The sequence below is a fragment of the Aphelocoma coerulescens genome, chromosome 2, assembly GCF_041296385.1.
Source record: "Aphelocoma coerulescens isolate FSJ_1873_10779 chromosome 2, UR_Acoe_1.0, whole genome shotgun sequence".
In the NCBI taxonomy this organism is placed as follows: Eukaryota; Metazoa; Chordata; class Aves; order Passeriformes; family Corvidae; genus Aphelocoma; species Aphelocoma coerulescens.
In genome coordinates, this window is record NC_091015.1 from 26,510,014 (window position 1) to 26,537,045 (window position 27,032).

General features: G+C 42.7%; 1 protein-coding gene across 3 annotated transcripts in view; it reads left to right on the forward strand.

Annotated features, from left to right (window-relative positions):
- Nucleotides 1–27,032, forward strand: part of LOC138106369 (cytoplasmic dynein 1 intermediate chain 1) — a 192,141-nt gene that overhangs the window by 133,583 nt on the left and 31,526 nt on the right. For all 3 annotated transcript variants that reach the window (XM_069006876.1, XM_069006878.1, XM_069006877.1), the window contains exons 11-14: nt 10,257–10,403; nt 14,595–14,708; nt 17,533–17,666; nt 19,248–19,392. In XM_069006876.1, coding sequence (XP_068862977.1) covers nt 10,257–10,403; nt 14,595–14,708; nt 17,533–17,666; nt 19,248–19,392 — 540 coding nt within the window. The remainder of the gene's footprint in view (nt 1–10,256; nt 10,404–14,594; nt 14,709–17,532; nt 17,667–19,247; nt 19,393–27,032) is intronic.

A 27,032-nucleotide genomic window follows, 5' to 3' on the forward strand; every position in this document is an offset into this window, starting at 1 on the left:
GCCTGTGGAATGAGCGGGAATGGCAGAAGGTCTCTGTGCTCCACCCACAGACACATGCCCTCAGGCTCCAGGACTGAAAGGGTGCTGTAGACCCATCACTTGCCAATAATTTAATCAAAACAATTAAGAGTGCTCATGAATAACTGTTAGAGTATCATGACCTAAATAAAATAGACAAAGCAAGGAAGTGCTTGCTTCTCCAACATTTAGGCACACAAACATTAATTGTTTGACCCTGCAATCTGATAAGCATCCAGGTCCTAATCAGAGAAAACAAACATATTTGGGTACTTAACATCTAAGTAGTTGGGTGGAAAGTAAACTTTATTTTAATGTGCTGTTGTTATGAAATTACTCCTTATTTCTCCAGGCTTTAATCATCTCATCATCAGTCTAACAGAGCCAGTATGATGCTCGGCAAAGACTGTATTCTGAGGCTTGCATGTGTGTGCAGTAATTCAGGGTCACTGAATCGATTGCTTGTTGCAGTCGTGGATAAAGGCATGCAGGATCTCCCTGTATCACATTTGAGAAGTATCAGGATTATCTGTGTTTGCAGTACAGCAAGCAGTTTTGCTGCTTTTCTGAGTCACCATGACACTGCTGAATTAATAATAACAGCAAATGCACTTTCCAAAAGGGCCGAAGTGTAGATTCCATTTTGCAAAGGCAGCTTGTGGACATTTTTCCTGATTTTTTTTCTCTTGTAGTTACATGGGCTGAACCTGCAGTTACAGAGATGAAAGCAGAAAGCTCCAGCTTTCTACTCTATTTAAAGTGAAGTCATAAGGCTGGATATTGCCTTTCTGCAGACTTGGGCAGAGTGCTCTGATTCTACTGCAATACTCAGATGTCAGCACTGAGGTTAGATGTCAGAGTTACCTACCCTGTAAACTAGGCTAAGAAAGGCTGAGTTTCCTGACATACTCTTTTCCTTCTTTTTAAAGACTTAGTACTTTTTCAATAAAAATTAATTTAATTTGTGGCTACATTTCAGCTCCACTGGTTTGATGGTATAAGTGGAGCAATACCAGCTTTGGATTTAGAGCAGTCGTGTGGCTGAGTCTCTCTGTGCATCTTTCATGTGGTCTGGTAAGACATTCTTAGAATCCCCAAACATTTTTGAAGATCCTAAACTGGAGACATTCACAATTCTTCCCTCCCTTTCTACCATTGATCCTTCGTGTTTTAACAAGCACTGAAGTTAATACAGCCTACACTCTTTCCTGTCACACTGGGCCCCCCTCCCTCCTTTCTTTCTCTTGAATAAAGCAATCTGTTCTTTCCCGTCCATACTCTTGTAAATCAAAGGGATAGATGTCAACACACACCATAACCAAGTATAAACTTCCTTTTTTTAATTAAACAGAATTCTGACATTTGGTTTGAAGAAGTGTTTGTTTGGTTTTATTTATTTTTTTTAATATGTGAAGGATGTCAACTGCTTTTATTTTATTTTTAGTAGAGATGAATTTTGTATGGTACCGCAAATAATCTAGCACAGAATCTTTCAGATGTTATTTCATAGTCTAATAGGAAGACAGTTGGAGGGGAGCAGTACAGAAGTCTTGGAATTTGAAGCTTTTAGAATTAAGAGATAACCTCTTTTGTAAAGGTTTTTGTACACATAAATCATGTTTTAACTTTTCAAATTTAATTTCAAAACCAGCTGTAATTCTGTTGCTATTCTCTCTGCTGTTTTCTTATTGCTACTAATTATACTTAGTTATATGAAACACAGAAATATCCGAATTCACAACAGCAGATAGGAAAGATAAACAGGACTCTTGGAAGGAACACAGCTATTTCAGTGTACAATACCAGGTATATCAGTAGTCAGAGCAACGTCACCCTAAAGTTGCCTCTTTCAAGATACCTCGCACCTTTTGTGGTGCAGAAAGGATGTTATAGGGCCCTAAACCAGAGAATCAGTGTTCAGATCTGATACTGCTACTTTCCATGATTATTCTCAGTCCATGACCAGTCAGGAAAAAAGGGCTTTATTTAGTAATTCAGTTGCTGTTTTATTTCTAGATGATGGCTCTAATCTACCTTTGCAGTTGAAGTATATCATCCATATGATGTATGGGGCTAGATATATGTGTGTATAGCAATGCAGGAATTAAATGGTCTCCTGATTGCCTGGCCAGAAGAAGGTTGGGCAGCTCTCAGAGGGACTGTGAATACTTAGACTCTTTAAATGCTGCTCTTGATGAGCAGGAGTGAGAACAAAAGGTTATGAGTAAGTTGCATGTGTACCTCTGGCCTTCCTCTTTATTTATTTATTCCTCAGGGGGCAGACATAAGTAATCAGAGTTTCAGTCCCTATTCTTCAGTTCCTGTGGATGAAGGACTATGAGTTTGGCATCTTTTCATGGTTTTAGCTAAGGAGCAGTACCACAGCTTTGTCCCTGTGCTCTCAGTCCCTCAAGCATTGAAAAGGATCTGCCACTTCAGTAAGAGGGCCAGCTGTGTTCTGCAGTGCATCAGGCACAGCATCGCCAGCCAGGCAAGGGAGGGGATTGTCCTGCTCTGCTCTGCGCTGGGGTGGCCTCTCCTCAAGTACTGGGGGCAGTTTTGGGTGTCACAATATGAAAAAGACATTAAATTGTTAGAGAGTGCCCAGAGGAGCACCATGAGGATGGTGAGGGGCCTGGAGGGGAAGCTGTATGAGGAGCAGCTGAGGTCACTTGGTCTGTTCAGCCTGGAGAAGAGGAGACTGAGGGGAGACCTCATTGCAGTCTACAACTTCCTCATGAGGGGTAGAGGAGGGGCAAGTACTGGTCTCTTCACTCTTGTGACCAGTGACAGGACTCAAGGAAATGGCATGAAGCCGAGTCAGGAGGGATTTATGTTGGATATCAGGAAAAGGTTTTTCACTCAGAGGGTGGTAGAGCACTGGAACAAGCCCCCCAGGAAAGTGTTACAGCACCAAGCTTGACAGAGTTCAAGAAGCGTGTGGACAAGTCTCTCAGGCACATGGTGATTCTTAATGGGTCCTGTGCAGGGCCAGGAGATGGACTCGATGATCCTGATGGGTCCCTTCCAACTCAACATATTCTACGATTCTGCAGTTGATTTCATTGCCTGCTGTTTCCTGTATCAGAGTGATCCACAGCAGCATGCCACTGATGGTCGTGCTTTTTCACATGCATGTGGTCAGCTAGAAAATCCACCAAGGAGCTTCCTGAGAGCCTGCTGCAATGTAACCTGTATTCTGGAGCCTAGAAATGCCTGTGAACTCCTCAGATTGCTTCTTCCCACTGACAAAGTATTGTTTTGAGATACATCTGGTGTCAGGCGTAGGCATATGGCACCAGTATGGCAGTGCTGGCTCCGGGGGTGGTTTCCTGCAGAAGAGGTCTGGCTGAAGGCAGTAGTCTTTGCCTATTGAGAGTTATTATTATTTAGCACCCCAGTCTTTGTGAACTTGTTCGACTGGTGGCTGGGCAGAGTGCCATCCGAGCATATAGACATGAGCAGAGACAGCCAAGTCTCCAGGGCCTTACACACATCAGATGTGGGTACTGAGGTCAGGCTTCTCACTAAGGAGAAGCTAAATGACTGTCTGTCCCAAGCACGTGTACCTGTGGTTGACGGGATATGCCATCATTAATCCAAATCTGGGCCGTATTAAGGTTCTAAAATAAAAAACAGCTTTGCCAGCCACTTGAAGTGGGCTTGGGGGCCTGTTTGGATCAGTGGATCAGTGCATCAGTGGGGGGGGTGGGAGGGAGGGAAGGAGCAGGGAGGCAGAGACGGCTCCACAGTGCTCCTCCCTATGGGCTGAGGTGATCTGACCCCTCACAAAGGCAGGGGTCAAAGGGTGCTGCTTTCCTAACCTGAAAGGGACCGAGTCAGAAGAGCTGGCCGGATAAACGACACATACACCGATTTGATTAAGCATCGTTCTCCCTTTATTGTTCAACTATGCAAGCTTATATCTACTTTTGCAAAGATTCACGCCCAGTCCCTCTAGACAGCCTCTAATCAGCGGGGGAGAAGACCAGTGTATAACTTTGCCAAGGACTCTCAGGGCTGCCTGCAGCCAGGTGCCTGTTCAGGGGCTTTTCCTCAGCAACCCTGGGTTGTCCAGTCTTTCCAGGGGTATCATATGCCCCTGTTCCATAAGAAATCCCTCTACACATCCCCTGTTTTCTTTTTGGGCAACCCAGGCCTGGTCAATAATCTTTCGCAGCCCTGCTTTGACGCAGGAAAAAATGCACCCAAATACTATTAAGCCTATTATAACTACAAATAGCAATCGGCAGCCTTCTACTACCAAGGTATGCAGCCATCCGTGATACCCAGACCCTTAAGCCAATCTCCAGTAGGGTCGTCTGTCTCCTGAAGGTTGTGCAGGCCCCTCTGGAGGTCAGAGAGGTGCTTGTGAATTGAGACAGAGTGGTCAGAAAGATTCATACAGCACATATCCTGGAAATCTTCACAGCCGTGGCCGTGGGCTAATAGTAGAAAATCAATGGCTGCCCTATTTTGTAATACTGCATGCCTAACACTAGTAACACCGGCGCTTAGCTCATCAAGCATCTGCAAAGTTATGTTTAGTTCGTATCTTGCCCAGCAAGCAAGTTTGTGTAACATTGCATGCGCCCTAGCTGCTGAAGCACCAGGTAAAAACATGGATGTTTTTCAAGAATGCAGCTTGCCAGCAGGCACGCTGCTGCACAGGCTTGAGTCCGATCAGCCCTGAACAATTGCCATTGCCTGTGGCGTTCCCTATCAGTGAGCTGTTGTCTAGCATCCCTCGGAAGTCTTGTGGGTTAAAGTATGGGACCCCAATTAAGCAGGTGCGAAATGGGTCCCCTGGCGTGGCCAGGCTCAGACACATAGAGTCTTGCCCCGTTAAATTAGCTAGGGTGACCCACATGTTTTGTCTCTTTTGGATTGCTGTCAACATTGTGTGGGACACTGCTAGGATGCTTACGAGACGCAAACCTCTCAGAATGTTTGCGTAACAGACAACTCTGTTCCACCTCCTTTGCAATGGATCAGTCCTCGCCGTCAGGGCTGACGGAGGCAATGGCTGCACGTCCTCTTGCTGCGAGGGAAGGGCCATAGGCCCTGTGCCCGGTTCTCCCAACGGGAACAGAGGAGTTCTGGTGGCCGTCTTGACCAGTGGGTCCACAGGACGCCACGGTGCTGATGGTGTGATTTCGCGAGCCTTAGACTCCAGCGCATCCTGACACGTAGACAATTCAGCAAGCTTCTTCATTACTTCATGCATCATCTCTTGGTGCTTCTCCTCCTCTTGGGGCTGACTCCCGGCAGCCCTGGTTGGCTTTGGCTCTGCAGGCAACAAAGTCGTGGAGGCTGCTTTGCAGTCAGACGTTGATCCGCTGTCCAGCAGAGGGGGGTGGCGCGCTGCCGTTTTCGGCCGGCAGCTAGGATCGCTTGCTTCTCCTCTGCTCGCCTGCGCCCCGCCCCCAGAGTTGGGAGGGTCTACTTCCACCTTTGCTACCAGTTCTCCCTCAGGCTTCTGCGGGGTAACTTCCTTCTCCATCGGGTCCAGCAGCTCCCGCAGCGAGCGTACAGGTGCTGATGTCCCCTTCATCAGTCGATCCGCGGTCAGCCCGAGGAATCGCGCAACCCTGGACTCTCCCCTGGCCTCTAGCTGCTGCTCCGTGAGACCCCCCTCTCTTTCTTTTCTGGGGCCGCCACCCCCCAGCGCCTCCATGGCTGCCGCAGCCACCTTCCTCCCTGCTTTCATTTCTGCAAGGGTATTAGTCACAGCTCTCCATGTTAGTCCCAGAGCTTTAGCTTCTTTACCTTCCTTTTCACCCTCAATTGTGAACTGCCATAGTCTGTTTCCGACTCCCCACCACTCTTCGGTTAAAAACAAAAGCGAAGTGCATTTCAACCCACATTATTAGGGCATAGAGATCTCGATCTTTTACAGTCTCACCTCTCTTAGAGAGGATACTGGCTAGGAGATGAGTTGCAGCCTTGTATTCCATAGCTGTCTTACCTGCAGGGACTTGCTCGGCCATGCAAGCTCTGGTCTCCAGCACCACCCAACTTTTTGCCGGGACACTCCCGCTCCAGCTCTCCAGACTCCTCACCATCAGTGTGATGATTCAGAGTCTTGCCGCATTTAGGCGAACCGCATTTAAGCGAAACAAACCGCATTTAAGCGAACCGCATTTAAGCGAGTAAGATCACTCGAGTCCCTGTTCGGGCGCCAGGTATTAGGGACCGAGTCCGGAGAGCTGGCCGGATAAACGACACATACACCGATTCGATTAAGCATCGTTCTCCCTTTATTGTTCAACTATGCAAGCTTATATCTACTTTTTGCAAAGATTCACGCCCAGTCCCTCTAGACGGCCTCTAATCAGCGGGGGAGAAGACCAGTGTATAACTTTGCCAAGGACTCTCAGGGCTGCCTGCAGCCAGGTGCTTTCCAGGCCTGCCTGCAGCCAGGGGCCTGTTCAGGGGCTTTTCCTCAGCAACCCTGGGTTGTCCAGTCTTTCCAGGGGTATCATATGCCCCTGTTCCGTAAAGAATCCCTCTACACTAACCCAGATTGCAGACCTCTCCAAGGGCTGGGCAACACTTCTGTTCATGAGGCCCAGTCCTCTCTTTGCTGTAACAAGAGCACAGGCATCTCATGTTTTGTTTCTTAATTATGTTTTCAGCATGGTTCTTGCAGTAGCTGGGAGCAGAAGCATTAGCATTTGAGAAGCAGGATTGCCTGTTTGCCGGGCAAAACCCCCAGTTTACCAGCCTGAGCTCTTATGCTTGGGCAGTGCATGGGGGAACATGGAACTAGGGTTTGCTCCTTTGGTCCTTGGAGATCTACTCGCCTCTACAGAGAGGCAGAGCATGCACAAGGGATGAGGCAGCAGCACCAGTATTGTGGCCCCACTAAGAGTAGAACATCTGGGTGGAAGATCACAAGGCCAGAAGTACCAGAAGTACTTTGGTAAGGCCACTGAGAAAGCTAAGGAGAGACAGAGAAAGCAAAATCCTGTAGGCTGTATTTGCATAGAGGGAGAAAACTGAGCATTAAGCTAAAGTAAATACTGAAATGATTCACTGCACAGTGCAATTCAGAGAAATGCAGATGACCAGACACTGGGATTTTGCCTGTCTCTTGTGGGTCCCGGCAGTTACTCAGACAGATGCTCTGTGGCACCCATAAAAAGATAATGCTGGGAATCTCCTAGTCTAAATGCTGCTTTTCTACTGTGAGCACTAAACTCCTTGTGGAATTGCCTTCTGACTTGATTCCTCCTACATTTATTTATGCACTGTTGCCAAATACTGTGAAACTAGCTGCTTCTGTCCTCTGCAACAAGTAACTAAGCACCTACAGTATAAAATATTTGTAACTGAAAAAAAGGGAAACTTTACCATTGCTATTGGAAAGTGCCATGAGATTTCCCTAGAAGGGTGTGGTAGAAGTGCAACCAAGGATATGCTGTTATTTTAAAAACCTGACCATGTGCTGGTTCCTCCCCCTTTGAAGTCAGTGGCAAAGCTGTTTTAGAGGAGTAAGACTACTTGAACAGGCAAACAAGAGGCAGCCTGGGGGCAGAAGAGGCTTACAAGGAATGGTTTCTGCTGCTGTCCTTGAGCACAGAGCTGTTCAGACAGACTGGAGACCTGTCAGCCACTCTCTCCCATTAAGACTAAGAAATGAATGCTTTTCAAGTTATTAAATGAATGGGCTTGATCTTACAGCCCTTACTCATCTGAGTACTGCCATTAATTTTAAGAAAATAATCACTATATTAAGTGCTATGGAATCCTTAAATTGTTAAATTCTAATATTTGACAGAATTTTTTATTGGATAGAAAAATAATGCTGACATAATTAAAAGGATATGAACATTTCACCTTTTGAAGACTGCAAACTACTTTGGAGCAAATTGTAAAACTAGAAGCAGTGCAGAGAGCTCAAGCCCATGTCATGTCTGTGGGTTATTTTTGAACTTTATGAAAAACATACTTTAGCAGTTTCTATCCTGACCATTCAACTGTATTCTGGCATTCTAAATGCAAAAACATGCTAACCATGAAAGCAGAACGTTTAAAAATACACTGTCCACTTGGCTTCTTTGCCCTGCTTCAGAGTCTCCCAAGTTTGTTTGGGACAAACTTGGGAACTTTGTTGTGGAATGACTGTTTGAATTGGGGTTTCTTAAAATACATGTGGAGCCTTGTAGCTGCCGTGGGGTGTACACAGTGGTGGATCTGTACTATTTTAAAATCATCTGGCTATTTCACTTCATGTAAGAATATCTGTCAGCTCAGTTATAAGGAATGAGAGGGGTTGATTGAAACAACTCACGAAGCCATTAAACAAAGAGATAAAATGTAGAACATGTGCTGTAGGGTCGTTTTAATTATAATGTGGGGGGATCTGTGGAAACTGGATGGCAGCTGCAGTGTAGCTGAGTTTTAAACCCCTCTTAATAGCACCTACATCCTGCTCCTTAGGGGTGGGGTTTCTTTTCTGTAAAGCTAGGTCCTTTGGAAATGGTGTTTGGAAGGTACCTCTCATTGCTACGACTGACCATAATGGAATTGCTGTGCTCAAGCACTTAGATATGGACTAAAATAGGCATTTATGTACACTAATCATCTAGTCATTAGGTGCTAGACTATGTAACATCAGAGAAATGTATGCAGAAATGTTAGTCAAGGGGGAAGGTATAAAGATGTCAAGTGAACAGCCATGAGAATGCACAGAAAGTGGGGAAGAAAAAAAGTAATGACAGCTTTTCTCATTGTCTTGATTATCTTAGTAGGTCAAAAAACCCCTTATAGCTGTATGCTATAAGTATGTCTGTTAAATTCATTTAGCATATAATCTGGCTTTAAGCAATTGATACCAGGCAGACACATGAGTTCAGTAAAAAACTATTTAAACTTCCCATTTTGCTTTATTCTTATCAACCTAGTTATAGGCATCAAGAGTTAGCATAATTAATTCTAGACCTATCAGAAGTGGTTTCAAGTCTCTTGTGAGCTCAAATCAGTCTGTAGCCATCAAAATCAGCATGAGGAGCAGTAAGGAAAGGAGGCAACACATCTGCCTGTGTCAGAGTTTTTGCAACCCCATCCACTTCTGCCAGAGACAGGGCCATTACGTAGGTAGACATTGGGTCTAGTTCAGCTAGACAGCTCCAGTGTTCCTAATGCAACGAAGTTTGCTTAAATGTCTGCCATGCTTCTTATGCAAATGAAGTACAGTAATTTAGTTAACCCTTTGTCACTGAGTAAAGTGTGTTCCCACATAGGAACACCAACACTTCAAAACACTATCCAGTCATTAAAATATAAAAGAAGATTTGCATAAAACAAAGACATAACATCCAGGACCAATTACATAAAAATGGAAAATAATTCTTGAAGAAGAGCATGGAAGACTTGGAGTTACTGCTTCTTGCTCTTGGCTGTAGCTTGTTGGCACATTAAGGTTCTGGGGACTGTTCCCTTGAGGACTTCAGCTGTTGCATGTTATTTTAAAGACACTGAAAAGTGGTAGTTGGGATAGATAACCACCTCCATACTGGCTTGTGGGGCACTCTACCACGTAGCCAGGGTAACCATCACACCAGTCTGGCTCCTTAGCATCCCGAGCTAAAGAAAATGTACAAAGACAACTCGGCTGCCATTAGGATGAGGAAAAACTCAGTTCTGCTTAAACAATGTAAAGTGAAGTGTGGTTCCCTTTGTTCTTGGAAGACCTTGGTAGCAGTGAAATCAGTCATAGATCCAACAATGACACACAGCTTGTCAGCTGATTCTCTCAAGACAGCACACCTTGAGGTGAACTTTGGAGAGTCTTTCACAGACTCGCCTCAAATTGCCTGAGATAAAAGTTAGAGGAGAAACAGGGGAAGAGCTCTCCCTGATGGGATATCATGGGCCAGGATGACAGTCTCTGTTTGGTTGGCATCTGGTTAGTTGAAGTTCTAACTTCTGGAAATGAAATTAAGCACTTTACCATCACTGTCATGGAGAGGTTATCTCAGGTTTTTAGCATCGTGCTTAGACTCATCCTGTATTTCCCTAGGACTAATGGAACAACACATTTTAGGGTCAAAGTTAGCTCTTTGCATGTGTCCTGTTGGCTTTAGTAGAATTACTGGTGTGCAAGGAGTATGAATAGAGTTCATACAGTGATTCCTAAAATACAAAATGCTAATTACAATATGCTTCCCTAGGGAGAGAGTTGAAGATGGCTGACCATGTAACCCCTCTCTTCTCTCCCTCTTTTATTCCAGTCCTCCGTGATGTCGGTCTGTTTTGCCCGCTTTCACCCAAACCTGGTCGTTGGTGGAACATACTCTGGCCAAATTGTCCTGTGGGATAATCGCAGTCACAGGCGCACTCCGGTTCAGAGAACTCCCTTATCTGCTGCTGCTCACACGGTAAGGATAAAAATCACCTCTTTTCCTTAGAGGAGATGGTCAGCAGGAAAAGGCTGACTGCCTAGTTGTGTCTACAATGGTGGTTGCCACACAGATGAAAATGTAATGTGGCCCTTGAAGGGAAAAACGTAGATATGAGAGATGAACAACCACCTCTTGTAAGTGCTTGATCATCATACTTTGTACAGTCAAGTCAGGACATTATTTTCCTTTCCAAGGAAGAGGGCAGGATTGAATACAACACTTGGGTGAGGCACCTTTGTGCCAGCACAGTGGCACTGTAATTCTTGTCCCCATTGTCTGTAAAGAGAGCCAGACCACTGTGGAGGCTGTATGTCTGTCAGTCCAACATGGCAGGCAATTAGAGTCATTATTGTTGTCTTGGTGCATGCAAATTTCTGCTTTGAACCAGATTAGGCACCTTTGAGGGTCTCATAGTGAATTCCTGTAAGCAGACACTGGTGCCCTTGGAAAGAGTGGGGCAGTTTGCTTCTGTTTTCTAATAGAGCAGTACATAAATCCCTGCTGTGGTCTCCTACTCCAGACAGGGCCACAGGGCAGACTTTGCACACTGAGGGAGAGTTTGTTTCAACACAATGATGCAGGAGAGCATTTTGCTAACGCACACAGGTACTTGCAGATAATTAATGATGGTGGCAATGGGCTCTAGTGATGTCTGGGAGATAAACAGGCAGAGCAGTAACAAAAAATGCCTGAGAAAGAAGAGACTTCGTCTGTGATACAAGGATGATGTCTGTGATAGGAGACTCTCTTACATTGCAAAGTACTCATATTGTGCTGGAGGAAGAGACAAGCCTGGGTTGCCTGCTAAAGTGTCCTCATTGCTATGGCACTGACATCCAGTCCATCCCACACAAACGTCTAATGCATTCTTGAGCTCTCCTCCTCCAGAGTCTGGGCTTGGGCAGACTCTTTAGGGGAGATGGAAGGTGGAGTAGCTCATCCTGGGAGTGGGCTTAGGGCAATTCCTGAGTGGAAAGTGGAAAGGAGGAGGAAAATGTAGAAGTATGATGTAAGAGTGCAGAAAAACACAGATTTTCTGTAACATAAGGAACTGAACTCCACAGAGTACTCTGAGAGATAAGACAATCTTGTTCTAGCAGAATGAAGGATCAGACAAAGTGATAGTACTTTTGCATCTCCGGCTTTTACAATTCTGTGATTCTAATGTTTGGAATTTGCAGATCAAGGTTCAGCTTTCAGTTGACCGTGACAACATAATCCCTGGAGTTAAAAGACAACTCCAGAAGCCATGCCATGTGAATTACTGCTAAAGATTCAGTATGGGGCCAGTATTACGATTGCAAGTCTCCTATATTAAAAATTACAGATGTGCACAGACATGCTTAGTGGGCCAGGCAATACAAATATTGTTCCCCAAATTTCCACTATCATGAATGTTGATGTAATTATCTAATGATCTGTGCCATGGGTTGCAACTTCAACATTGCTTTTGATTTCCCTAATGTTTTTGCTCATTTTGTCGCCAGTAATGTTCAATCTGCATGAAAAGAAACAGTCTCTCCTGGAAGTGCAATTTAGAGATGTAGCAGACCAGAAAACTAGTGGCAAGAAGCTGACTATCACTGAAAATTGAACAACTGGGACTCAAAATCTAGTGGAAAAGCAAAGATTAATGGGAAGTAATTTGTTTACACTCAAAAATCATTTAAGGCAAAATTGTACCTCCTGGAATTATATATTAAAGCGGTTTTATTATTGTAATAGAAAAATATGTAATGTTTTGCTTTTGACAAATATAAATAAATTACTTTCAGTTGTGGATGGGCACTTTATGTGCTGTCATGGATTGATATAAATAAGTGTTTACACAGTTTAACATGAGGAAATATGATGTTTTAAGGAGTGCTTAGATTTTACAATAAGAGTTGCTTACTTTATGTTCGTACATAGGAATTACTTACATAAACTGTAAATGAGGTCTTGGTTGCAAAAGGCTGGCTTGAATCCTTGCTGCCAAGAAAAAAATAAAGGATTAAATTAAGACAACACTACTTTAGCGATGTTGCTTTTTGTACTGCTAGATACGTGAGCTGAATAGTCATTTTTAATTTGAACTCAGGCTGTATGTGAAGAAAGGATTTCTCTCTTTTCTTACTCCTACTTTGTGTATTTGAAACAGATAGATCATGTGGTTCTCCCTGACTTAAACCTTCCTGAAATTTAGTATCACTGATTACTGCCTGGATTCACCAGGAAAGAGAATTCTACCCACAGCTTACTCACTAATTTCCTTTCACACCCACCACACATCTGCACTTGGGACAACAGGAAATTTTAATTAAGACAAAACCCTTTTGCATGATGATTTCATTTCCAAAATAAATAAAAGCAAGCTGGCAGCAACCCTTTGAAAGGAAGGAGCCTGTTTAGACTTTCTGTTGCATACAGTTGGTTGTCTTCATCTGCTTTCCTTACATCTTTTCATTTCTGCTGTGAGTTTTATTGTGCATGAAATTGATGGCTGGTAGCCCTGATTAAAGCCAGGCTTGACACACTGAGGTGCTGCTGGAAAGACATGGCTCACTCTTCCCCCCCCACTAAATATTCTAGATATTCCACTGCTTGCTTTAGCTTCCTCCCACCCACTCTGTCTGTTTGGACTACTGGAGGTCAAAAGCCCATGAAAAAAATAGGTCTATGCTTATTTCACACATCAGTACGCAGTAATCATGTTTAGCACTGGGGTCATTAGCTTACACTAAACAGCAAGAATGTCCATGGTGTGAGAGTAATAGTGTGAGACACATGCGAGGGACCGGTAGGGGTCCATTTGATGACCTGGGAGAAACCAGGTGCCTGAAAATCTTGAGAGAAAGAAAAAAAATGGCATCAAATGGACCTTGTGACTTACTGGTGTGCACAGGTTGCCTCCAAGCACACTATTTCAGCAGCAACTGCTTAGTCCATCTCAGTGCGGGCACAAACACTGTTTGTACAGGTGCTGCACCTTTTGCTCTTAGAGAGGGGACATTTACAGGGCCCACTCAGGTATCAAACCTGAGAGCAAGTTAGAGCTCTGAGGATTTCTGCCATTCCCCACTGACTGGGTAGGTGACCTGCAGCTGGATCTTGAAGTAGTCTGACATAAGTGGCAGTTCTGCCATTCCTTTCAGCAGGACCAAATGCTACATTCCTAACACTACATAGGGTTAGCTTAGACGCTCCTAAGGGATCTCCTGTATGTTGGTCCTAATTTTCTTTGATTAAGGAAAGTATTAGAGAAAAATGTTTTTTCTTTCTGCAGAGGCAGGTCTTCTATTTATTGGTAAATGCAGCAGAGAAATTAAATTTTTGTTTGCTCGACTTTTGTATATGTCTAACCCTTAATTTAGCAGTATCACTTGTAATGGTCAAAGGAAATGAAATCTTATTGTTCAGTCTGACTGATTTTTCACTCTGGAGATTGCTGAACTTGACCCATCCCTCATATGTCACCATCAGACATCAGATGATGCTTTGGGCTCAAAATGTTACCAGGTTCTTTGGAAAAGGAATAGGCCAAGTCTCAATTATGCATACTAACTGGAATTCAGCCTCCATGGAATGACTGCACTATGGTGAACCAGGTGTAACACCCTAAATTTAGTCACTCCCCACTTAAAATGACAGATTTCAAAAGGTGTATTGGCCAGTGCTGAAGAACGTTGATGGGCTTGTTCATGTTCTTCAACTGGAGTACATTTGCAAATATTTAGCATGCAAGCCAAATTCTGAGAGAGTTCAAGTTTTATGCAGCTGTTTTCTTGAACAAAGTTTTCATTTTTATTCTGTTTGGACAGTTTTTCCTCTTTCTGCTGGTAATTTTCAGTGTCAAAAGCCATCAGTAGAATGATACATGTCCCTGTGGGTGAAATCTCATCCACATAATTCAGTATTTTCACAGCATTACTCAGCTGGGTTGTTTTATTATGAGGAAAATGAAACTTTGAAAACATTTCCACCTCCATAACGTACTTTGTAAAATTTAAATGTAAAAAACATAAAAACCCAACCCAAACAATTCCTATCTGGCAAAAGCTGAGTCTTATATTTTCCAGGCATTGTGTGACTACTTAATCATTCTTTAAAATAACATATGAGACATTAGAAGTTTGTTTGTGAAAATGTAAGAATGGCTCTCTGACTTCCAGTGTTATGTGTTTTCAGCATCCTGTGTATTGTGTGAATGTAGTTGGAACACAGAATGCACACAATCTTATTACTGTCTCTACGGATGGCAAAATGTGCTCCTGGAGCCTGGACATGCTCTCAACTCCACAGGTGGGTTTATTTTCACCTACACGGGGGGAAAAAGTGTCTTTGGTAGAGCAGGATACCTGCATAGTGGAACATAGCTCCTAAAAGCCAAAATCTCGCATCCTATACAAACTAAAACCAATGGATGCACTTGAAAGAGTACAGCTTGCTTCCAGCAGTCTCTGCTAAGAGCCAAACCCCATTTCCTTTACCACAAATCATGTCATTATTGTAATACGTTAATACATAGGTCAGTTTCAAGTGAAAATGAAACAGTCCATTTAAAGTACGGTAATTACAGAAGTCGCCTGTGGTATACATTGCACTTATTCTACAGCATTGTTTAACAAATATGGACTAGATTGCACTGCTGCTGAACACACCCTAGGCACTGCAGGTTTCCAAGGCACACAGTCAGAAACTCAGAAACTTACTTTGCTGGCAGCCTTCAGTAGCCAAAGAAACAAACAATGCAAATCAAAAGTTTTAGAACTAATCCTCCCCCTCTGGAATGTTTGCTGCTATTGTCTTTCCCCCCTCTCCTCTCCTTTGTATCAGAAATGAAAGGAAACACAGGAAAATTGCCCAAACGACTAGTGATTATAATAATGGAAACTAAACAAAGAATCTGATGCTGAAAAAGGTGTACAGAAAGCATCTTTTAAGTGTTATCTTCTGAAGTAGTACATTTTCTATTTCAACACATCACTCATTTTTATACACAATTTCTTAGAAAAAAATTTAATATCATTTTTACTAAGCTTCATGGGATCTGATCTTGTTTCGAAATGCTGCACAGAAACTCCCAGTAATGATTCCATTAATCATGCATTAATGTGCAATTACTATTGAATTATTCGCTTTTCAGTGTTGACACAAGAGGTGGGACTCCTCTATCCTAACCTGAGCCATCTGAAAGTTGATCTGTCAAGCCTAAGTTCAAAATTCAAGTTTTCTGTACAGTTGAGGTAGAGAGAGGCTGCTACTTCTGGAGGATCACTCATCCCATCCAAGTGTGAAATGCTATTTCAGATACCCACCCTGGGACATGGAACTGTCCTGTCTTAGGGTGGGAGAGGATTCTGGAAGCCATCGCATCTACTCCCCTACTCAAAGGGAAGCCAACTTCGAAGTTTGACCACGTTGCTCATGTAAGGCAACAGTGTGGGGCTGGTAGTTGTGCCCTGGGACTATGAGAAACCAGTACTCTTCTGCAGTAGAAATGGAGGCATCTAAAATGGCCCAGGCATATATATTCAGGCACCCGAATCCCTTCCACAGTTTCTCACCTAAACATCAAGAAGATAGATCCCACCCCTGCATATTCACTTACTGGAATACTAAAGACTGAAGCACAGATCTGTGAACATCTGAGTTCCAGTACCTCATCACTCAAATGGCATTTCCCTGCTCCAAAACTGACTCTCAACAAGGATGGGAACACACCCCACATTACACTGAAGTTTGGCACATGGCTCATGGTGATCTAGAAAAGAAAGGCACAGGACTTGACATCAAGCTGCATGCCATAGCTTTAAACTGGGAGGAGTAAAGTGTTGCTGATGTGTGTCAGTCTGAAACTTTCCAAAGACACAGATCCAGAGCACTTGTGTACAGCCATGGTGCTGGGAGGAGAGAGTCCACCACAGTCTATGGCCATATCTCTGCAGACATTAAATTATGATCTCACCCCAGAAGATTTTAACAAAAATATATTGTCTCTCTCCCATATTAACAGAATTTCTTTCTCTCTCTCTTTCTCTCTCACTCACATATTTACAGAAATATGAGGTGGTCTCCCAATGCATTTTCCATGTCTTATTTTGCCTTTATAATAGAACCAAATTTATTTAAAAGAAAAGTATAAACCAAGCAGAAATATTTCTTTATGGATTTGCATCACTCTCCTCTCACAGGGATACCCACTTTCTTTGCAGCAAAAAAGCCCTTCTGAGAAAAACCCTACTGGCTTTGGCTCTAGAAGAACAGCAGCATAGACTTTTTAAACATAGAGAACATACCCACTTAAAGAGCTAAAAATGAAAATGGTGAAACCATTCAGGCCTTTTGTGGATTCTTGGGTTACACCATTTAGGCTGAGAAACCAAAAAGTTGTGCAAAATCTGCTCGAAGCGTACACATCTTGCAACAGCCACAAACTTGCACGGTGATTGTATTTGCAATTGCAAAAGTGGGCATGCTGATTTACTTTAAAATATAGCTACCAAATGAAAACAGAAAACATTCCTGCTGGTTTGTAGCTTGATGGTGGAGTCTAGAGGGAGTGTTTATGGTTACCTCTGAAAATCCCTGAAAAGCAACACTTAGAATGGTGGTAGTGACAGGACCCCAACTTTGTAATTTTGTTCTGCAAAGGGACAAATGACACAGTGCAATAAATGCTTCACATGCACACAATATTACATGTGCTTCCTGACAATTGATTTCCAGAATGTTTCTAAATAGAAGGGTATTGCATGATTTGTTAAAGCCTGAGGCTGGCAAATGTAACCATTAAGGTATTACCTTTAGTTTCTGCACCATTAGATTTTAAATTCTCACCTGTTATCTCTGGCTGATTTAAGATGATGCAGAAAAGACCAGTGCCTTCCTGCCAGTCTCAAATATGTGACAGATAGCAATGGGGATGGTAAGAGCATCCTGGTTTTGTTACATTGCATCTTCTCACAATGTCTTACGTAGAAACCAAAGTCCTGTGTCTGGGTCAAATGATTTCATCTTCCTCTCCTGCTACCCCATGTAATATTCAGAAATCAGTTATAAAAAAAAACAACCCAGACTAACAAAAGGAGGATCACAGCATAATAACAAAAACCTGTTTTGGTAGGAGAGCATGGAGCTGGTATACAATAAGTCCAAACCAGTGGCAGTCACAGGAATGGCTTTCCCAACGGGAGATGTCAATAACTTTGTCGTTGGCAGTGAAGAGGGAACAGTCTACACAGCCTGTCGTCATGGAAGGTGAAGTTCAGCATTTTGTACTTATAAAACATTCTGTACCTGTGTTGATGAGAGATAGCCAAGTGCATGTTCAGTGTTTTTTTCTCTTTGATCAACAATGTCTGTACTGTTCCTGTGACCAGCACAGGAGCTGCCTAACTTTGAGCAACTGTGCTGACAGTATTGCTAAATTGCTTCTATTTAGGCATATACTGATAGTCTGTATGGCAGCTGATGGTTTGAATGAGTCTTAGGCTGCTAAGATAAATGAAGCATGCCCAAGGGCATTTCTCATTTCTAAACTTTCAGACTTACCTGATTTGTTCCTCACAAGAGGAGGAAGGTGCCAGATCCTTTTTTTAGTACACCTTTGTAGAAACCTACTGACTGTCGACAAAAGCTCTTCTGCTCCTGCCTGTCTTTCCTGGAGCTTTTTGCTATCATCCCTGGTTTATTTCCAGAGGCTCCTGTGTCCTTCAGCCCAGCACAGTGAAGAGACATATGTTATTCTGGAAAAAAGGTGTGTCAAAGCACAGCAGATACCCAGGATGGCCTCAGTGCTCCAGAATTCCCCTTACCCCACTGACTACGTGGCAGATAGCTGGGATGAAATAAGAGGTGTCCTTCTTATCTGGCACTGCAGGACTCAGCCTCTGCTCCAGCACATGCTGTGAGGTCTGGCAGGGGGAGCCTAAGTGCGGCCACACTGTCCACACAGGAGAGGTGACGGGACACTGCACCAGCTGGATGAAGGACCAGTTTTCTCTGGTGCAGCTCCATATCTGCTTTCACTACACTGTACTCACACTGGCACCGGGCTGACAAGCTCATCAGAGCTGTGGCTATTTTTAATGTATATTCTTCCACTCGCAATTTTTCTATAATCTAGCTAAAAGGGTAATTTCATTATTCCCTTTTCTGTGTACACTGTGAGACAGCACTGACAACTGATCTGGCATAATTTGTTTCCAGGAAGAAGAAAACTGTGCACATTCTCTCTTACACAGCATTGTATTTTTCCTTCCAAATAGCTATTCTAACCTCCAGCTGATGAAATGCACATCTCCCCTTGTTCAAAGTAATGACTGTATGATACCTGATCACAGGATTAGTTCCTTCTCTTTTTGTGAAAAACCATTTGCTTCCTAGTGACTTGATTGACTGCTATGAAAATTTATCTTAGATATTTAAGAGAAAAAGAATTGCCCATCATAATTCATTAACATATCTGCATTTTTATTTTAATGGTTATTCCTTGTGAAAATGGCTTACTCAGAGGCATAAGCTATAGTATAATTACAATTTAGAATTATTTTATAATTATACATAAATGTTATTTCAAGCTACAGGAGTAGACAGTATATGTAGAAGTGAGTACGGTAAGTCTTGAGAAGTAAGAGAAATTCTCCCTGTGCTCTCTCTGAGCATTAATTTTGCCCATTGGAATAAACTTCTGCAGGCAAAGGCCTTAGCAAAGGGAGAGAGATTTACAGGTTAAATAGAACTTTAAAAGGAAACAGGAACCTAAGAGTAAAGAAAAATTACGTTAAATCACTAGGTGGTAAATCACTCTCTGCATGTAAATCTTTCTTCTTCCTGCAGTAAAGCTGGCATTGGTGAAATTTTTGAAGGCCACCAAGGACCTGTCACAGGAATCAATTGTCACATGGCAGTGGGTCCAATAGACTTTTCCCATCTCTTTGTCACATCATCATTTGACTGGACAGTGAAATTGTGGACCACAAAGGTAAGAAATATGAGTTGGGCTGGGACAAGTAATGCTACTTGTGAAAATTCTGTTGTCAGAAATACTTTAATGCCATCTATCAAGTCCTAAGAACAAATTAATTGAAAGGCTGTGGTTAGAATGGTCATAGTGATAAAATTGTAAGTAAAATATATAGCTAGTGTAACTCTCAGTCATATTTGCCCTGGAGCATGCCTTGCCCTTTAGCTGGCCTGCGCTTCAGTATTAACCCTAGTGCTGAGCACTTTCATGAGGCAAGGAGATGAGGATGTCCTGGACTCCCAGCCATCAAACAATCCATTCAGCACTCCTGTGCAGGCTAAATTGCAAGGCTAATACTATGCACCGTGGTGGTGCAGCAGCACGAACACTTTCCTCTGATGAAGCAACAGGGGAAGTGCACGTACAACTTAGTGCAATCAATATCACTTGTGAAATTCACTGCTGGAGGAGGCTGTGATAGCCAAAAGATAAAATGTCCCCATGACATTAGAAGCAGGGAGAAGTACATGCTGGAATTTACATTCACGACCACCAGGGATCTGTTGCTGACTACTCTGTGGCCCTCTGCCTGTGACCTCTTTCAGAGAGAGCAGCAGAACAGCAGAAATGTCACAGTCCTGTGAAACTTTGAAACCCCAACACTCCATGGGACAGACTAAACAGACCAACCTGGTTTATTGTACAGGCTGAGTAAAACAGGACAATGAGAGGTAAAATCCTAATTATGAAAGTCATCTAAATTTATTTTTTTATACACCAGAGTGGAGAACTGCCTTCCAAATGTCAGGTTCTTGTCTTAACCAAGGTGTTTTTATGCCTGCATTTGGTTCACATCTTGAGCTGCACCCGGCAGAGTTCCAGTACTGGAAGCTGACCCCAGTCAGGAAGTATCTCAGCATGTGTTCTTCCAAGACATCAGGGCTTGGAGATGATAGAACAGATGCACAGCAAATGTAAATACGAAAGTGATCAGAAAGGCTCATGTGACAACCTTGCGCTGGAAGAAGGCGCACAGTTACCTAGATGATAACTTGAATCAGCTTCCATCGTGGCTTCCCAATGCATTTGTTAATGGCCTGATCCAATGTGCCTGCTAATTAACAGGTATCTTTTCCTAATCAGCAGTGACCATAGCTGGTGTTTTTGTCTTGGGCATTGCGTTTCAGGAAACTTGTAATGAGAAAGGTGCATTATTTACCTAATTCGTATATATACATCACTAGACCCAGCCTTAACCAATGCAAAAGTGGTCCAGAGAAGTGGATGTGGGCAGGCTGGAATGGATCTGGGATGGTTCCTAGGTGGTGAATGTTGGAAAGGGCTGCAGGATAGCCATGGGATGGACAGCTTAGATGTTGGCTCATAGATAGGCCATCTGGGTGTGAGACAAGGGAGTCCTGGGCAGTGGTGACTGGGGGCAAGGGAGTACAGGAGTGTTGAAGCTGAGTAAGAGGAGAAGAATTTGTGGGGAGTGCAGGGAAGATGAAAGGCAAGTATTGAATTCCAAACACACATGTACAGAAAAGTCTTGGATGCGTATTCAACCATCAGCTTGAGGTTGAATATGGCAATAAGGGCCTCATTCATCTGCAGCTTAAATGAAACTGTATTAAGGGATAATAAAGCCTGATTTTTATTTTAAACTCTTGGGATTTTAGAAGTTAGTAGTAACACTAACACAGCACATTTTGGGCACAAAGACACTGCAGATAGTAATATAGTTAGCCTTGTGGAATATTTCAGTGCCAAAATGGTTGGGTCTGATTTTGTTCGAGACAATCAGTTTTCAAAGAACCAAACCATTTAAATTTCTAATATCTATCAACCTGTGGCTCATCTGGCAAGAGGGGCTTCCTGAGAAAGCTGTTCGACTGAGCTAGGCGAGCTGTGGTGTGCATGTGACACACCACAGCACCGCTCAGAGCTGGAAGCTGTGTTGCTGTTTTGGATCACTTGCTTTCTTCTGGAGCAGGTTTGAGCAGCAGCAGCAGCCCCAGGCTGCTGCCCTGCCAGCCACTGCCCTGTGAAAACATACTCTGAGACAGTAGACAAGTTCTTGATTTGTGATGAATATTTTCTTTTTCTCCCCATTCAACTGCATCAGTTTATTTCCATATTGTCTGAATAATTTTCTTGGCTGGAGCTACTACATATTTAAGGCTCTCTTTGTTCAATTCATATAGTCAAGGCTCAGTCAATCAGTGGGCTCTGAAAAAAAAAAATAGTGGATTGATATGAAGTATTGAGTACTTCTGCTGGCTTACAATATTTTAGTCAGAATTGGTTTATTCCTTTAGTTTCTTATTTGTAATTTTAATCTTCCTATCAGCATCCAAAGCCGTATTGCTTTCCTGCTTCTACCAGTGTTGTCTACTTAATCCTGTGCACATTATCCTCTTTGGTCATGAAATTCAATTCCTTTCTGTTTCACAGGTTCAGAGTCAATGTCCAATTGTAAAGTGAACCATAAAAGCTTTGTGTTTATATTGTCTATTGATGTTGTGTAGCATCCTGGGGTGCTTACAAGAAAGGCACTTTCATAGCAGGAATTTGACTGATGGATTGAAAGCACCATCTCCCTTAAAAACTCTTGCTTGACATTTTATAATCTGTTTTTGTGGTTAACACATTTTCTAGCTAAAGGCAGTTCAACCAGGTGACTGAGAATAAGATTTTCACTAGCGGATGAATGAGCGTTTTGTAGATAACACTAATACAAGGTTCACATAATCATCCATCACATTAGCCAATAATTAGATCCCTCTGTGAATAGCAAGCAACCAGAAGCAACAGGAAAAGAAACAGAATTTGCAAAGGGAGTTACTTGATAACCACGGCATTATCTGGTTCCTGATGAAGTTAGTAGGGCTTTCAACTTGAATTCATGCTACACCATATGATCAAGTCTTGGATGCAGAGCTATCAAATGGAAGTCCCGATGTGAAGTGTCTGTGGAGCTCTGCCCTTAATTAGGCAGTGTTGGTACGATGCTTTGAAGAGGTAAAGTGCTAAGTGGAAATGCTAAGTGTTGTTAATTAATTAAACACTAATCCTCATGAATGAATAGCATGAGGTTAAATAATGAAATGTAAGTATTGTTATTATTACAGCAATTGCTGTTTGGAGAGCAAATTTTTTGATACTGTGTCAAGAGATGGGAGCTATCCTGGAAATGTTAAAGCATAGCAAAACATACACTAGTTTCAGCTAAAGCCTAGAAGATGGCTTGTTTTCTCCTAAGGGAGTTAAAAAGGGTCTGTACAGAGAGGTGGATTTTGCTAGCTTTTTCATCCTTCACATGTCTTCTTCAGCTCTTAACCCTTCCACTGAGGTGATGCCTTTTCCTGGTCTTAAAATGAAGAATCAAACATGGTTAGAAGGGAAAAAGGGATTTTACCTTGGTATTTATTTTAAGGATCCTTAGGTGCACCATGTCCCAGTGGAATGTGCCGAAATGCCCACCGCAATGCACACCCCCAAAAGATCTGGTATAACATTATAGGTCTTACTAATTAGCATATCTATCAAAGATGGTAATACCATCATCAGAAGGAGGCTCAGAGGTGAGCAGACTGGTAGTAGGGCCACAACATAACCATTAGCAGGAGCCAGAGGTCATGTGTGCCCTCAGTGACAGACCACCCATTGTGTGTCTGTGCTCAGTTTTGCTTTACTGGTATGTGCATCAGTGGTAGTGCCTTCCTCGTCCCTCTCCTTTGTCTTTTTTTCTTATGATCCTCACATGCTGCTCTTCTCTTTTGTTATGCTGCGCTGTTCCAGTCTGCAGTTTGTTGTGCTTTTTTGAGAAACCCCATTTTAAACAGCAAACATTTCCATTTCTATGCTATGTGCCTTCACGTACATTTCTGTACCTTGAATATCTTTTGCCCACGTGTTTGTTGATAACCTGGGTACAACCCAGTCTTCCTGTGTCTTGGAGAAAATTATTTTACTTGTCATACCTTCCTATCAGCATGTAGCTTCAGACTCCACTGGTTTTCATTTGGCCTAGAGTTGAACACCATCTCCTCCAAGGTCCAGCCAAAGCCTACCACTAGAAAAATGCAAAGAAGCATGTGGTGGTGGTGCTGGTGGTGTTACCAAAGGCAGGTACCTCCACCCTTCCCCAGAAGCCTTGATGATAGGATCTGATCAGATCCACTTGATAGACCAAATTTACTGTGATGGAAAATAGTGTTGCAGAATGAACCAGAGCACTACTTGATGGTCACCAAGAAAATGCATGCACACATGGCCAATTTTTTTAAGTTTACCAAAATAGCAGGCTGTGATTTTTTGAGATTAAGAACTTACTGTTTTTTTACATTACAAATACCATTTTTCAAGTTATCTGGTTACAGGCTAAGATTTTTTTCTATTATAATTTCAATTGCCTTAAATGGGTGAGAGCCTCTTGTGTTCCAGTTAGCATTGTCTGAAGTTAAAAATCCAAGTAGAAATGTAGTCAAACGTCCTTATGATGAAAGGACAGTAAACTTAGTGAACTGTTACAACAACTTAGTGAATTGTTCCTTGTGAAAAATTTTTGCAACTGTAATTGGAAAATCTGGAGTCAATGACTTGATTTAATGAAGTTCTGTGGCTGGTGGTTAGAATGGATCACAGATTAGAGGCACTGATGTTAGTGGTTAATGGTATACACCATTTCCCTACCTTATGGAAGATGTTTCTATCCCAGTGAATATGCAGTTATTTATGAAGAGTTTAGGACCTCCACAAGAGTATCCTGTAAGCCGCGGGGTCTGCCTGAGCAGGACAGGAACGTGTGTCTTCTGTAAGGGGAGGAAGGGATGATCTTGCCAGTTTGCTCTGAGCTCTGTCTTGTGCCTATAAACAACTCTGGTTTCACTGACAGCAGGATCTTCTCAGAGTAAAGCTTTGATTTTAATGTGTTGGCACTTCTTGATGAAGCCCGTTCTGTCCACCTGGGGCCAGCCCTTCTTCTTTCTCCAGTTTTTAACAGGATCAAACAGACCTCCAGCAGCAAAATGGGACTAGTGGAATGCAGAGATTACTCAGGTACCTTATCTTGCATATGCATATGCTTGAGTGTAGAGAAGAGCTGGACTTAATGAGATTTAGAACATAAAGTCTTGAACATGTTCATTCTTAATGCTTTTTTCTAAGCTTTCCTAAATCCTTTGGGCCATATCTTCTCATATTATCATACAAAGCATTTTAGGTGATGCTTACTTCATATGAATTTGGATCCTCCTGGATTTTTTATTATGTAGAGCTTTCACACTTTGGTTTCTTATGCAGCCACTGGAAAGAAGTAACTGTACTGCATGCATTAGACATCTCTTGGAGAGACCACCATTACTGCCCACCACTGACTATGCAGGAGCCCAAGTCTGGCAGATAATCAGTTGCTGTAGCTTTTGGTGGCTTTCTTGCATCTGGACAGCCTCAGGCCATATCTAAACTGGCAGACATGTCAGCACTTTTGAGCTCCTGAGTCTGTCTTACTCTGGTTTCTCCCAAACCACTACCAGGAAGGAATCAGCCTCTTTATCCCACACCACACACACACATGCATACATATGTACCTTGATTTGCAGCCAGAATCCTGTGGAATCCTTTACAACTCCTCCCTCTGACTGATTTTGGTGGGGCTCAAATGTCTATCTCAGGGGACAATTCCACTGCTCTTATTTTGGATACATGACTAGAATGGTCTCCCTCACTGCTCCATTACTGCACAAAGCTCCTTTTCTCTTTGATAAAAGCAATTAAAACGATTAATTTGATTAATCACTGTCCAAATGTTAACTTTATCTGATTACAGGGAATGACAAAGGGTGATAAAATAGCATGCTGGGATTTCATGGAAATGGTCTCTCTGTGGTGTGAGTTCAGAATTTTGAGTTTTGTCCAAAAACAAGGCACTGAATGAATTTGCTTCAGAGCTCACTTTCTGTGAAAAGGCCAAGCTGACTTGTGGAAGAGGGTGGAGTTGCCTGTTCAGACAGGATTTTTTTAGGTTTTGCCCTTTACCTCTGGAGCCAGAGGTCTGGCTCTCATCCAGCTGAACAAAAAAAAAAAAAAACCCAAACGTATTTTCTAGGTAATTTTAAAGAGCAAAACCAAAGTGAAGTCAGGTGCCTTGAAATCAGTCCCAAGTTCTTCACTTGAAATACTTCTCATTATTTCAGTTTTCTGTGTAGCCATATTTGATAAGTGTTAGGAAAATACTCATCAGATGGCCAACATACTTAATTTGCTCACATGAAACATGGTGCTTCTTTGCAATACATTTAGTGAAGAATAGCATACACACAAATAAAACAGTCATCTAAAATAGTGAGTTCTAAAAAACTCAGTGGGCTAAACTGTATTTCAGAAAACCCTAATATAAATCCAGCTGTAAGCAGTGAAAGCTCTATTTGCACATGGAAAGCAGAATTGGATTTCAGGAGCTTATATAATCTGTGCAAAACAAAGTCATCATTCCTTTTTTCCCTGAAATCAAAATGCAAACCTCCCACTGACAGTTCTGTTGCAGAATTACGCTGGAGGATCAAGCTCACATGCAATAGTGAAACATTTCAGGACAATTATCAGTATATAAAGCCCAGGACTTCTTCCCTAATGGAAATTTTCTCCCACCTGCTTCATGCAGCCATTCTTTCTCTGCCATGTGAGAGACTTTTGTTATCAGTAAAAAAAAAGGAACTGTGTTCAAAGTCCTACAAGATGAAGTCGTCTTCAATAATAATTAGGCTCAAAATCATTGCTTGCTGACCCATGAAAACCCTGTGGGCATCCTGGTGGCAGCAGCTACAAATACTAATCTTGACTGTTTAGCAGACAGAGCTGTAACATCAGGCTGTGTCAGCCATCCTGCAATGTTCCTCATGCTCTTGCTTCCTGGCAGCTGAACTGCAGCAGCAGCAGGGTCACTTGAAAGCCTGGCAATTGGCTGAGTACAGACACACTGCTGGGCCAGGTACTCTGCAATGAAGCAGCATTTTCCATTAAAAAGAAAAATTGAATTTTCAGGGGCCTCATACTGAATGTTCCTGTCAGAATCACAGGGGTGGGAAACAACCAAACCTCAGCTACATTATCCCACTCCTCTCCTCGCCTTGCAATTTGAGCTAAACTACCTCTCTTTAACAACTTGAGGCCCGAAGCAGGGAGACCAGTCCCACTGACCCCAGGAAAGGTACGTGCAGGACCTGAGTGTGGGCTGCTGCCTCTCCTGCATGACAGGAAAGCACTAGTGCACCAATCCAGTTTCTCCCAATTCATCCTACTCATTCTCCAGCTCTGTTTCCTTGTCCAATCTATGTGGCATATAAACAGGGAGTGACAACTGGAGATAGAAGACCAAATGTGCCCTTCAGTGTTTCATTCCGTGTTCAGTGTTTCCTCTGACCAGGATTTGGTCATTCTTCCATCAACATGCCTTGCTTATATTTCTCAGCAAGTCCCTCGAGCTTCCCTGAAAAATAATCCGGGATTATAGTGATAAAAAGGCAGGAGTATGAACTACAGAAACTGTGAATCAGTTTGCTAAGCAAGGACAGTAAGACTTCTGTAGTGTTTTGAGCTTCTTAAAAGAAATTGAGCCATTTTTAGAAGTAGGTACAAACTCCAAAAGAAAACAATAG